Source organism: Neomonachus schauinslandi, chromosome 5 (genome assembly GCF_002201575.2).
Source record: "Neomonachus schauinslandi chromosome 5, ASM220157v2, whole genome shotgun sequence".
NCBI classification, from domain to species: domain Eukaryota; kingdom Metazoa; phylum Chordata; class Mammalia; order Carnivora; family Phocidae; genus Neomonachus; species Neomonachus schauinslandi.
Window position 1 is genome coordinate 6,277,551 of NC_058407.1, and position 13,673 is coordinate 6,291,223.

Sequence of the window (13,673 nt, forward strand, 5' to 3'; positions counted from 1 at the left end):
TTTCTAAATGTTCTTTTTAAATATAACTTTCTGTTCACTTTTCATGGATACAGCATCTTCTCTTACCTCTCAACTATCTGTGATAGTTTTCTTAAAACAATTATTTTCTGCTCTTCTAATAGTCTCTGAATCCTATGTGTTGTGGGTTTTTTGTTTTGTTTTGTTTTTTTCTGTTTGTAAGAGGCTTTCCTCAGATGCTTGGGAATTTTGGCCTGGCTGCTCATGATTAGAAGGAGGGAGGAAAATAAGTCTATGGATGGTATTTGTTGGTTTAGCATCACTGTAAGTTGGAACTTGGGGGGCCATTTGTCTGGGAACTTCCTGGACTGTCAATGTCTTTCAGATTTCCTCTTGGACTGGTCAGATTCCCCAAGGTCCTTCAGTCCCTTGCATGGAGGGTAAGGGTCTAGTTCTGGGTTTCTGGGAGCTTAGTGGGGCAGAACACCAGAGGAGGTCTCCTCATTCAGCATTCAGCATCCACCTGTTTTGGCAAAGTACCCACATTCACCACTGTCCCTGGCATGTCCAGCCCTTTCCAGAGTTAAACCCCAGATGTTTGCCAGAATGAGGGAGGGGCACCACTCAGTGGCTAGAGAGAGGGGTCTAAAGATCTGTTCTTCAAAGATACCTTCAAATTGTCCTCTTTATTTTAACCTTCTTTCACCCTTAGATCTACAAGCAGCTAGTGCTGCCAGTCCCTAAGCTTTTGAGAAGGCTCTTGTATAAATGAGGGTTGGTCAGCTTTCCGCACTGTCCAGAGGAATTTGGCTGTCTGGAGTCAGCTAAGTCAAGTAATACTGGTCTTCCTGCTTTTCAGCTTCCAGGAGTTCTTTTCTTTCCTGTTCTCCCCGTCCTTGTGGATTTAGGTCTTTATAAGATTCCCTTCCTGTGGATTTATGGGCTTCTGGAGGCAGTGTGTGCTCTGTTCATGTCTTAACCTGAAAATCTCCTCTGTATCTTTGATGACCTCAGCGTTGTATAGATTTGCCGTAACCCATTTAAGGAATCTCCTCTCGTCAAATACAGGGCTTTTCCCCACTTTTTCCTTGTCAAAAGCAAGGCTGCATCGGATGTTCTGAGAGTTAGGGCTTTGCTCATTTGAGTCTTAGGACAAACTCACTGAAGTAGATTTGCTGATGTAATTCCACATAGATCTTTCTCATTATGAGGAGTGTGTGCGCGTGGGTGTGGGTGGGTGTCTGTCTGTGTGTCTGTCTGTCTCCCGGGCGCCGTAGAAGAGGCTGGCAGGAAATGAGAGAGGAGCAAGTGGGGGTGAGGTCAGAGTTAGACTCTCCCTGACCCTGCCTCACACCGCTGCTCAGAAGCCTGTAACCCCCATTTCTGATCCCCCTTCTGTCTCTAACCACCTGTCACTCAAGTCTTTAAGCCTTAGACCGAGGATGGAGGATAATAGCCCCTACCCATCATAGCGTTGCTGTGCGGAATTAAAGAAGCTAATGTCTGGCAAATATCCAGGGCTTTGTTCAATGGAGCAGATATGAATCGGATGCTCCTGTGTGCCTGGTCGGTTTACAGGAAAGATTGTGAAAGAGAGCTGTTTTCTTACTGCACAGCGCTGCTGAGAAACCGAACAGGAGAAACGTGGAAGCGTCTCAAACCCCCTTCACAGGCGAGGTACAGTGAGCATGACACTGCGCTCGCCGCTCATTCAGGAACTCTTCCCGCGGGGGGACGGCTGTGCGGCGCGGGGCGGCGCTTTGCTCGCTCCCGCGCGGGTTGCCCTAAGCGCCTGGGTCACTCCAGGCCCCCGGCGCGCAGCCGCGCGGGCTCCGGGGCGGAACTCGTACGCGCGGAACCTTTCTTCCCTGCCCCCGGGTGCCGTGGCCCGGCCGGCGGGAAATGCGTCAGGGACCGCGGCGCGCCGCCGCCGCCCGGCCTCGGTCGCCCCGGTAACGCGCGGCGGGCGGCAACCTCACCATGAACGTGCGGGTGGCGCGAGCCGCGTGGGCCCGGGGTTGGGGCGCGGGCTGCCGCCGCGGCGCCGCGGACTTCCCGCTGCCCCCGCCGCGCGCCGTGGACGTGGCGGAGCTGCTGCGAGACGACACAGCCGCGGAGGAAGGCCCGCGGGAGGCGGCGGCGCGGCGGCCGCCGGGCCAGTGCTCGGTGCTGCTCTTCCCGGGCCAGGGCAGCCAGGTGGTGGGCATGGGCCGGGGGCTGCTCCGCTACCCGCGCGTCCGCGAGCTCTACGCCGCCGCCCGCAGCGTGCTGGGCTACGACCTGCTGGAGCTGAGCCTGCACGGGCCGCAGGAGGCCCTGGACCGCACCGCGCACTGCCAGCCCGCCGTCTTCGTGGCTTCACTGGCCGCCGTGGAGAAGCTGCATCACCTGCAGCCCGCGGTGAGGCCCGAAGGCCCGCGGCCCGCCGGGGAGGATGGGCTATGCCCGGGCTCCCACCCGCCAGGCCCGAGTGCTCCCACGTTGACGCATTGGGCAGAGTCTTCCCGAGTTCTCACTGTTGTAGGCGCTGGGGCCGTGGCCCTAGGCAAGCCTGCATGTAGGGGAGAGGGATGATGAAGAAGAAATACGCTGTGTAAATGACACAGTCTGATAAATACGGTGTTACAGAAAGGAGAACAGAGCAGGGAAAGGGGCTGAGGAGTCGGCTGGACTGCGATTTTATTTTATTTATTTTTAAAAGGTTATTATTATTTTTACTATTCTTTACACCCAACATGGGGCTCAAACTCACGACCCCCAGATCAAGAGTCGCATGTTCCACCTACTGAGCCTGGGCTGCGATTTTTAAATTTTTATTTATTTTCTTGTGTGTGTGTGTGTTTCTTTTATTTTTTTAATTTAAATTCAATTAATTAACATATAGTGTATTATTAGTTTCTGAGAGTTCAGTGATTCAACAGTTATATATAACACCCTGTGCTCATCCCATCACATGCTCTCCTTAATGCCCCTCAACGATTTTAAATGATACTCAGTCATTTGTTAGTTACTAAATGACTTTAAAAGGATTGAACTTCGACCTTAAATGAGGGATCATTAAGAAGATGATGTGTGAGAATGTCACTTCACTTGAAGGTGTGAATTGATTCTTGTTAACATTTGATAATATCAAAACAGTAAGTGTGAAACTACTGTTTTGAACCCTGTACTCCATTCTCACAACAACCTCGTGAGGTAAATACAGTTACTTTGTGGATGAGGCAAGGAGACTCGGACACATAACGGAATTAGTGAAGTGGTGGTTGTAACACTCATGGAGCCCTTACCCTCGGCCAGGTCTGTGCTTAACCACTTTAGAGACATTATCTTGGTGTCGTCTCAGTAACCCTGTGAGGTAGGTCCTGCCCTTACCCCATCCCACAGATGGGACAACCAAGGCTCGGGAGAAGTTAGGGAACTCTCCTAGGCTAAGAATCCAATCCAGCCCTCTGTGACTGAGTCACTCTCTTCTCTGCGCAGCTCCCTCCGTCTCCCTCGGCCTAAGGCATCTCCAGGGCAGAGAGGCAGGAGGATCCAGAGCCCTGGGTTGGAGTCACGGCTTCACCAGAGTCAGCCAGCAGGCTTTAACTTGTCTTGCCAGGGAAGTTCCTCATCAGTAAAAGGGGTTGGTTCAGGGCTTGTCAAGGCCACGTCTGTGTGTACTCTTTTAGCCAGAGCATCAGGCCAGTGGCTCCTGATTCCTTGAGCCTCTGAACACCCTGCCGGCTCTCAGTGCAGAGCCCTGGACTGAACCCCTCCTGAGACTTCGGCCTCATGTCCCGCATCTGTCACCACAGGTTATTGAGAACTGTGTTGCTGCTGCCGGATTCAGTGTGGGAGAATTTGCAGCCCTAGTGTTTGCTGGAGCCATGGAATTTTCTGAAGGTACACAGGAAGGGGTTTGGTTTTGTGCCGGGGTGTTCTCTTGCTGGGCTCACTGGGGATCAAGGACACTGCCAAAAGTAATTCTGGAGCGACTCGGGTGATAAGGAAGCACATGGATGAGAATGACATTGGGACCCAAGGACCAGATTTTACCTTGATTCCCTTTTAATCCTGAAGGGTTCATTGGGGATTTTCTTTCTTTTTTGTAATCTCCTGAGCTCTGTTTGCTTGACTGTCCCCCGCGCTGTCCTGGGTGCTCTCAGTCCACTCCCACACCACCAGTGCCTGTCACATGATAGATGGCCAATAGATAGTCGTGGAATGAAAAGGAGTAAATGGGGGCGCCTGGGTGGCTCAGTTGGTTAAGCGACTGCCTTCGGCTCAGGTCATGATCCTGGAGTCCCGGGATCGAGTCCCGCATCGGGCTCCCTGCTCGGCGGGGAGCCTGCTTCTCCCTCTGACCCTCCTCCCTCTCATGCTGTCTGTCTCTCATTCTCTCTCTCTCAAATAAATAAATAAAATCTTTAAAAAAAAAATATTTTAAAAAAAAAAAAAAAAAGAAAAGGAGTAAATGTTCGATCTTGAGCATATCAGTTTCACTTAAGATTTTTGCTCATAGTGAAACCCATTAAACTGTTTTGTTTATAGTTAAATATGGGCAAAGGATGTGAACAGACCTTTCTCTAAAGAAGATAAATAGAAACGGCCAACAGGCAGGTGAAAAGATGTTCAACATCACTGATCATTAAGGACGTGCAAATCAAAACCACACTGAGATACCACCTTATACCTACTAGGATGATTTCAATTAAAAAATATATAATAAAATTTTGAAAATTAAAAATAATAAGTGTTGGCAAGAATGTGAACGAATAGGACCCTCAGACATGGCTGGTGAGAAATGTAAAATGGTGCAGCTGTGGAAACCAGTTTGACAGTTCCTCAAGACATTATGCATAGAATTACCGTATGGCCCAGTGGTTCTGCCTGTAGGTATATACCTAAGAAATGACAACCTATGTCCACGCAGAAAAACCTGTACACAAATGTTCATAATAGCATTATTCAGAATAGCCCAAAGATGGAAACAATCCAGATGTCTCTCATCAGATGAGTGGATAAACAAATTGCACTCTGTCCATGCAATGGAATATTCTTCAGCCATAACAAGGGAGAAAGTGCTGATACATGCTACAACATGGATGAGCCTCAAAAGCATGCTCATTGAAAGAAGCGATCCCTTTTATGTGAAATGTCCAGAATATGCAAATCCACAGAGACAACAGATTAGAGATTATGGGGGCAGAGGCCAGAGGAAAGGAGAAATGGGGAGTGATTACTTGGCAGATACGGGGTATTTTATGGAGGGATAGAAAGTTTTGAAACTAGAGCAAACTGGTGGTTGCACAACATACCACTGAACTAAACACTTGAAACTCATTATATTTTATGTGACTTTTACTTCAGTGTTTTAAGAAACAGTATTATAGCACAGTTAAGGAAACGATAAAAAATGTTGCATATTCACACCTTCTAATAAGACTTTTATTTTTTATTTTTATTTTTATTTTTTTTAAGATTTTATTTATTTGAGAGAGAGAATGAGAGAAAAAGAACACATGAGAGGGGATAGGGTCAGAGGGCAAAGCAGACTCCTGCCAAGCAGGGAGCCCGATGCGGGACTCGATCCAGGGACTCCAGGATCATGACCTGAGCCGAAGGCAGTCGCTTAACCAACTGAGCCACCCAGGCACCCCAAGACTTTTATTTTTTTTTTTAAGATTTTATTTATTTATTTGTCAGAGAGAGACACAGCGAGAGAGGGAACACAAGCAGGGGGAGTGGGAGAGGGAAAAGCAGGCCTCCCACGGAGCAGGGAGCCCGATGCGGGGCTCGATCCCAGGACCCTGGGATCATGACCTGAACCAAAGGCAGACACCTAACAATTGAGCCACCCAGGCACCCCTAATAAAACTATTTTATACACACATAGGTTTTCTGTGCACATAATTTGCAGAGTTATGGCCTATGTATATCCTGTGTTTTTTCACTTGACGTTTTGCATAGTTCTTTAATACCTGCGTGGGAGGACTTCCACATGCCCTCTCCACTTTCCTGTGGGTTCTTTGCTACTTGCTACCTCAGGCTCTCATTGTATTTGCTCCACAGTCTGCTCCCTACCTGTGTAAGGGGCCAACAGTCCAGTACAGACGTATGTAGGTGCTGAGGGAAGGAAGATGTGCTAGGAAGGGTGCAGTGTGTGCTCCTCAGACCCTCTCTGTGGTCCCAGGAAACCCTGGACTAGTCCCTTAACCTCTCCTTGGTCCGGTCATCCCCTCCCCCAGGGAGCAGACCCAGGACCAGGGTGACGGATGTCCAGTCGTCACAGGCCGTTCTTACATCATGATCACGGGCTGCCTGCCTGTCCTCTCACCTTGAACTTGAGCCGCCCTCAACCAGGAGCTTCATTTGTCTTGGCAGTGTCAGCTTCTCCAGCTCCAAGTGAGGGCACTAAACTTGATTTATGAGAATCCTGTTATTGAAATTCTGATGCGCAGTTGTCGCAACAATCCAGGCAGATGAGATAGTATTATCCTCATTTTACTAACTGAAAATTTGAACCTGAAAGGTCATGACTTGCCCCAAACAGTGTATGTAGCTCCAAGTCTGCTCCTTTGCACTTGCTCCCTGCACCAGGGTTTCTCACCAGCAGCACTGTGGACGTTTTGGACCAGATAACAACTTGATTTGGGTGGGGCCGTGCATTGTAGGATGTGGAGCAGGATCCCTGACTTCTGCCCACCAGATGCCAGTAACATGCGCGCGTACGCCCCCCACGCGCACACTCCACTGTTGTGACAATCACAAGTGTCCCCAGACCCTGCCCCAAGGCAAAATCACCCCTGGTTAAGAACTGCATCCTACAGCAAGCCAGCTTTAAGGCTGGGAGCTCCGTGGTTTCGTTTGTATGGTGCCAAGGACAGCACCCACCTCTCTCATGATGATGGTGCCATCTCTGTGTAGTAGATAGAGATACGAAGAACTGTGGCCTTGGGGACTGCTGCTAACTACCAGTATCAGCGTCTCCAACACGCTGGGTGAACTCGCGCTTTGTCTCACAGGTCTGGGCTTCCCCCCTTCATCACGTGCCCTGATCGTTCCAAATGCGCTTCTCTCTGGATAGGTTTGTATGCGGTGAAAGTCCGAGCAGAGGCCATGCAGGAAGCCTCGGAAGCTGTCCCCAGCGGGATGTTGTCTGTCCTCGGCCAGCCTCAGTCAAAGTTCACCTTCGCCTGTTTAGAAGCCCGGGAACACTGCAAGACTTTGGGCATAGAGAACCCCGTGTGTGAGGTGGCCAACTACCTCTTTCCTGATTGCAGGGTGATCTCAGGACACCTGGAGGTTGGTACTGATGGGAACAGCCTTCCTAGACCCCAGCCCATACAGAAGGTTAGAATTGTCCCACCCACACTAGGGAGGCCCACGATGGTGTGATGGGTGCTCTGCCAAGCCATGGTCTCTGGGAAGTATTTGAGGGCAAGCGGGGGGGCAGGGTGACGGGGGGGGCAGGGTGACAGGGCAGCGGGCGGGAGGTGGCGTGAGCACTGCAGAGGGAGGCAAGAGGCTGGGATGCTGTCCCCACTCCACCATGCATAGACGAGGACCTTGAGCAAATCACCTAGCCCACCTAGGTAAAGGGGTTGGACCAGATGATCCCCAGAGCCTTCCTGTAGTAAATTCTGGGGTTCTCACCTCTGATCTGGTTGCTTCCTTAGCGAGAGGAGAAGCCATTCCTGCTAGGTTACTCCGCCCCACTGTGCCTTTTAGGTATCTGTTTTTACCCCAAGTTCATTTTCTTTCCTTCTGTCCTTCCTTCCATTCACTGCTTCCCTAGACATTTCTCAAGCAGCTCCTCTGTAACAAGGACTGAGGGTAGGTACCTGGACTGATAAGCCGGGAACAGGTGACTGCGGGTTTAGGGCACAGTAAGGGTCAGGCTGGCTGTCAGGAGGCCTGAGGAGGTGACACCAGGAGCAGTGCGTGGGGGGTACATTTGCCGGGAAGAGGGTGTCCCCAGCAGGGAGGCAGCGAGCAGCCGATGGCAAAGTGCAGCTGGGCACAGAGGGCCTGGCCCCGGGTTGCTGAGTCCACGCCGGATCCCGCACAGGGGCTGCAGCTGCAGGGCCTGTGTCTACACAACTCATGTCGTGTAGGCCTTGCAGCCAGCCTGTGTTCCCCAGAAGGGAGTCCTCCGCGTGCTTAACACACGAGGAAGCTGAGGCAGAGGGAGAGGCCAGTGCTTAGGGATGGTGGAGGCAGAACGGAGCGCCAGTCTGTCTCATTCTGGAACCTTCTTCCTCCACTTGACTGCGCTCAGTCTGCCATCCCCCAAGAGGCCTTGACGGTGTGCCAGGAGTCTGTGAATCTCCTCGGAACCAGCGAGAGTCTCTCCTGTGACAGTTCTGAGGGCATAGGATGGGTAACAGTGGCCCCACGTGGATCGTGGAACTGGTTGCTCGTTCCCATTAACGGCCTTGGAACGGCCCCGAAGTGGGTGGGGAGGGGCCCCAAACCAGGGCTGGCGTCTCCTTGCGCAGCTCCCAGACAGTTGGGTACGCGGGCTGACGACTCCTCGGAGTCCCAACGTTAGCCTTTTGGTGCCAAAGGAAAGAGCTCAGGTGAGGGCCGGGCTTTCCTGAGCAGGCGAGTCCGTTTGCAACCACTGATGGACAAAAACCCCTTGGCCTCTGCCTCCTGGGCCCTGAGGCTGTGGCCTTGACTCCTGTGGCCCCAGCCTGGGATGCGAGCTGGATGAGTCCAGAGGCCTTACGTGGAAAGCACTGTGAGATGCTGAAATGAGTCGCCATCCGTGCAGATGCCACTGACCAGACAGCCCAGGCTCGGCGGGAAGGGTCCAGAAGGCCGGTGTGCAGGGGGGCTCCTGGGTGCCCCTCGGTGAGATGGGGCTGGAGGACAGTGGCTCCAGGACAGGCTGGACCCTGCTGCAGTGACAGGCAGCCGGGCCCCTCAGTGCTTCCCACAGCTGGGGTCCCACTTCCGTCACAGTTTGCTTCGCTGTGCTGAGCTCGGCTGCACTTGGCTCTCGCCAGCGCTCAGGCCGCTGCAGCAGCCTATGTGGAACGCCGGCAGACTCCCAGCCCAGGACAGATGGTGGCAGGATGGTGGCAGGCCAGAGACGGGGCCGGAGAGACCGGTGACAGTTTAGCACACAGGAAGCCCTTCCGCAGAGCCCAGGAGAGGACCATCAGGGTGGCAGGCCCCGGGCTGTGTCCTGAGGCCTAGGGTCTCTTAAGAATATCTACTGTTTTTATTTTTTATTTTATTTTTTAAAGATTTTATTTATTTATTTGACAGAGAGAGACACAGCGAGAGAGGGAACACAAGCAGGGGGAGTGGGGGAGGGAGAAGCAGGCTTCCCACTGAGCAGGGAGCCCAACATGGGGCTCGATCCCAGGACGCCGGGATCATGACCTGAGCCGAAGGCAGACGCTTAATGACTGAGCCACCCAGGCGCCCCCGGCACTTTTTTTATTTTTATTTATTTATTTTTTTAAGATTTTAAAAATTTATTTGGTTCACAGAGAGAGACACAGTGAGAGAGGGAACACAAGCAGGGGCAGTGGGAGAGGGAGAAGCAGGCTTCCCAGTGAGCAGGGAGCCCGATGCGGGGCTCGACCCCAGGATCCTGGGATCATGACCTGAGCCGAAGGCAGTCGCTCAACGACTGAGCCACCCAGGCGCCCCCGGAATTTTCATCTTGAGGGTTATGGGGTAATAAGAAGACAGGCTTATTTAAAATTGTGAAGGGTAGCCGGCTTATAATTGCAAACTCACACTAGGTAGTGCGTTCTCATGTTGTCAGACCCTTTCACACCTCCTGTCTGATCGCTTCCCAGCAACCTTTTGAAGCAGCTGAAATTGTGCTCATTTTGCGGATGACAGAAGTTGAGAGGTTGAGTGATCTGCCCAGCGCCCCCAGGCCAGTGAATGAGGCGCTGGGGTGGACCACGCTCCCCAGCCTCAGTCTCTTTCAGCCCCACCATGGCTGCCTGCCCAGCAGGGCTGTGTGAGTGGTCACAGCCCCAGAGGAGGACTTCGGGGTCACCGCGTACACGACTGATCTGTACTGGAATGAAGAGGTGAAGTGAGCCTGTCCTCACAACTGTCTGCAGGATGAAGCATTCCTATGTACCAGTGCTGGCCGCCTCACTGTGTTTCTTCCCCTAAGATGTCCTTGGCTTAAACTTCCTCCCTTTTTCGTCCAGGCGCTGCAGTTCCTCCAGAAGAATTCCTCCAAGTATCACTTCAGACGCACCAAGATGCTGCCCGTTAGCGGGGGGTTCCATACCCGCCTCATGGAGCCAGCCTTGGAGCCCCTGGCACAAGTTCTGAAGTCGGTTGGCGTCAAGAAGCCTCTGGTTTCCGTCCACTCGAACGTCGATGGGAATAGATACATGCATCCCAAACACGTCCAGAAACTGCTGGTGCGGCAGGTGGTCTCCCCGGTGAAGTGGGAGCAGACGATGCATGCCATATACGAGAGGAAGAAAGGCACGGAGTTCCCCCAGACTTTTGAAGTGGGCCCTGGGAATCAGCTCGGAACCATCCTGAAGAGCTGTAACCTGCAGGCTTGGAAGTCCTACAGGCACGTGGAGGTGCTGGAGGACGACGGGACTTAGACCAGGCCCCCGGCGGATCTCCTGGTGCCCGGGGCGGCGGGGGTGCAGCTTGGGAGGCAGAAGGGGACCCAGGAGGGGCTGCAGCGGGCCTGGACCTGCCCTGCCTGTCCCTAGGCTTCCTCCTCCAAGTGATTGGGAGGCAGTGTTTGCAAAGTGGTTTGAAGGCCACATAAAAAGCACTAGAAGTGAGTATTTCTTTACCTGCCAAGGTCCGTTTCTCCCCCAGGTCTATTCCAAGGCTGGGGGGAGGCTGCAGCTAGGCCAGGAGAGTCTGCCCGGAGGCGACCTCACACCCCTGGGCTCTGGTGGCTCCTCTGCGCCCGTGGTCTGCCACTCCACCCACAGCCAGAATCTCAGCCCTTTCATCACGGAAAGCAAAGGGCTTTCAGACACAACCGGCCTGGGCAGCCATCCTGTGCACCCCACTCTCCATGGTTGGGAGACTCGGTCCCACATTTGTTCATCTACCCAACAGATGGTATTGAGCACCTGCTGTCTACCTGTAAGCAAGTGGCCTCTGCCCTGGTGGGGAAGAGAGTCCCTAGCCAGGCGGGAAGGGTCTGGGGAGGCCGGCCGAGGGCCCTGTTTCCTCCCCCGCCCCCAGGCAGCCCTGCAGACAGTGATCGCTAAGTGTCTGCTCTGTGTCCGTGACCTCCCTTGGCACAGGCCACCCCCCTAGCGCTTCTCTGCCCCCTCCACACCGTAGCAGAGCGCAGGCTCTCGGTGGACGCCGCTCCTGCGCTGATACTAAATAGGAGTCATTCTAAGCTCCTCGGTGGCTTTTCCCTTCATCGGTGATAGTGGGAAACCCATCCAGATACGGGATCTCTGCATTTGTCTGTAATCCCGGGTAGGTTTCTCGTTTTTAATTCCGCAGGGTTTCTCGGCAGGGGCCCCGTCAGCCTCTGGGCAGAACTGGCTCATGATGTGGGCTGCTGTCCTGGCTCCCGGCCGCTCTGTACCAGTGACCCTTCCAGACCTGGTGACCCGCACATACCCACGTGTGTCCGCAGCACCGGCCGAGAGCCCCTGCGAAGGGGACCACAGAACCCCATCTTACCCACCGCTGGAGTTTGAGTGTTCTCTGGAGTTCAGTGAGGATCTCTTAAAACTCCCATCTTAGAAATTTTCAAACATTCACAAAGAACCTTGCTGTTACTATTTTTGGTGGGCAGCAAAGTTCATGGAGCAATAGTACAAAGCTCCCAAAGAGGGAGGGGACCCGAGAGGGTTGCCCGAAACTTGCTGTTACTTTTTAAAGAGTGCGGAGTCTGTCCGAACTCTCCCCCGAGCGCTGTGGTGGCGGCCACCCTGGGAGACCGGCCAGGCCAGGCCTGCGTTCTCTGGGGGTGCTGCAGGCAGGGTGGGGTGGCGGTTACACTCCGCTCTGAGGAGCACAGTCCCACGTAAGGGAGCTGGAGAAGCGGCGGAGGGGGAGTGTTCCCACATGGCAGGCCTTCCTGCTTCTCTGGGCACAGCCCTTTTCCTCAGGATCCAGCCAGACTCCAAGCCACAGGAGGGAGAAGGAACAGCATTCAAAGGGCATATGGTGCTGCCTTAAGAAGGTTCCAGAAGGCTGGCAGTCTCTGGCTACACTGCAGGGGCTGCCCAGTAGGGGGAACCCAAAGGTGCGGGCAGGCAGTGCTCACCTCCAGGACGGGAGCCCCGGGCTGGGTGGATGGGCCCTTGCCCTGCCCCACCCCTGCAGACTTTGAGTCTGGATGAGTGACAGAAGCATAGGGGGGGGAGGGGAGGGGGGGGGGGGGGAGCTCAGGGTCTGGGGTGAGGGCCTGAGGGGCTGTGGTGGATCCTACATCCTGCTCCTTGGCAGGATCTGGGCCAGTGTGCGCCCCCTTGAGAACACCGCGTGCCATCGTTGGCCCCACGGTGCTGGCCCCGAGGTGGGCACACCTGCCACCACGTTTGCGCCGTGCCCGTGGAGACCCTGGGCCTGTTCCTCGTTTCTCTTTCCAGCAGCTTGCCTCCCTCGGTCCTCCTAGAATTGGGTGCTGCTGCCCTGCCTGGCAGGAACAGGTTTCCCTGGGCACGTTCTAAGAGAATCAGATCTTGCCTCATCCCCAGAAATCTTGACTGGACCAAGGGCCTTGACCAAAAGCCTCAGAAACAGCAAAGATGACGGGGCCCCTCGCACCCCTGCAGCCTTGTCACCTCCTCTGGGAAGGTGCTTCACTGTTTCCAGGGGCCTCCACCCCAGGCCCCCCATGGAATAGCAGTCTGTGTCCACCCTGTGGCAGTGGCCCTGGGACCCGCTGCAGAGGTGCCCCAGGAGATGGGAGCATTGTGGGGCGATTCTCTAGGGATCGTGAGGCCGAAGGGTAACCATGTCACCCCTACCCCCCTTCCTAGTAGGGCGAGGCCTCCAGTCCTTCCCTTTTGGGGTTGGACAAGTGATTTCTGGTATCACTGTTGCTAAGCATCTGTTTGCAACTTGTGGAAGTTGCCACACGGATCAGCCAGACTGGGTTTGACCATCACCCCTTCCTCATCTGGGCCTCAGCGTCTCAGCACCCCCTGCAGGCTGGACTAGACGGCATCAGTGGGCAGAAGACCCCAATCTGGTTGGGATCAGAGGATCCCAGTGCCACTCTGGTCAAGCCCCTTCCTTCTCTGGGCCTCAGTTTCCCACTTGTAGGCTGGGCTGTCTTGAGCAGACGAGTGAAATGCCGGCTCCAGATGCAGCCGCATCCACTTCGTGTGGGGGTGCAGAAGCTGTGGCAAGCTCCTCTCGGCCCCAGGTTGGCATGAACTGACAAGACAGCAAGTCAGACACCGGCCCAAGCCACCCCAGGGCCTTTGTATGTGCTGCTCCTCCTTGCTGGGTGACGCCTTCGTTTTCTCCACAGCCAGGATCTTCCGGGTCTCATCCACCCCAGCCCCATTTTCAGTCCTTTATTGCCCTCAGAACACAGCCCCAATCCTTAGTGTCTTTGTGTGCTTTTTAAAGAGAATGTGTGATTTGAGGGACCATGTCTTCACCACAACCCCAGAACCCGTGCCCAAGCCTAGCGCAGTAGGGGCTCCGCTGACATCCATGGGTGGGAAGAATGTTGCAAACCCTAGAACACCTGGGGAGGGGGTCCCCAAATCCTTGCAGGGAAGAGCCACTGC

At 54.0% G+C, this 13,673-nt stretch overlaps 1 protein-coding gene across 3 annotated transcripts; it reads left to right on the forward strand.

The window, feature by feature from the left end:
• Positions 1 to 1,911: 1,911 nt before the first annotated feature.
• Positions 1,912 to 10,733, forward strand: MCAT (malonyl-CoA-acyl carrier protein transacylase). Of its 3 annotated transcripts, XM_021687784.1 has the most exons (4): positions 1,912 to 2,358; positions 3,756 to 3,843; positions 7,028 to 7,245; positions 10,131 to 10,733. In XM_021687784.1, the coding sequence occupies exons 1-4, from the start codon at positions 1,939 to 1,941 to the stop codon at positions 10,542 to 10,544; spliced, it is 1,140 nt and encodes a 379-aa protein (XP_021543459.1). In that variant the 5' UTR covers positions 1,912 to 1,938; the 3' UTR covers positions 10,545 to 10,733. The 3 variants fall into 3 exon arrangements, with proteins under 3 accessions (XP_021543459.1, XP_044771710.1, XP_021543460.1); XM_044915775.1 differs by lacking the exon at positions 7,028 to 7,245 and having other exon boundaries at positions 10,131 to 10,273; XM_021687785.1 differs by lacking the exons at positions 7,028 to 7,245; positions 10,131 to 10,733 and adding an exon at positions 4,492 to 4,591.
• The last annotated feature ends 2,940 nt before the right edge of the window (positions 10,734 to 13,673 follow it).

Bases quoted from the DNA above. Each gene is read 5' to 3' on its own strand.
- MCAT (XM_021687784.1), top strand. From the start codon at position 1,939: ATGAACGTGCGGGTGGCGCGAGCCGCGTGGGCCCGGGGTTGGGGCGCG. The intron at 3,844-7,027 runs GTACACAGGAAG...CTCTCTGGATAG, and splicing joins AGCCATGGAATTTTCTGAAG to GTTTGTATGCGGTGAAAGTC. The intron at 7,246-10,130 runs GTTGGTACTGAT...TTTTTCGTCCAG, and splicing joins TGATCTCAGGACACCTGGAG to GCGCTGCAGTTCCTCCAGAA.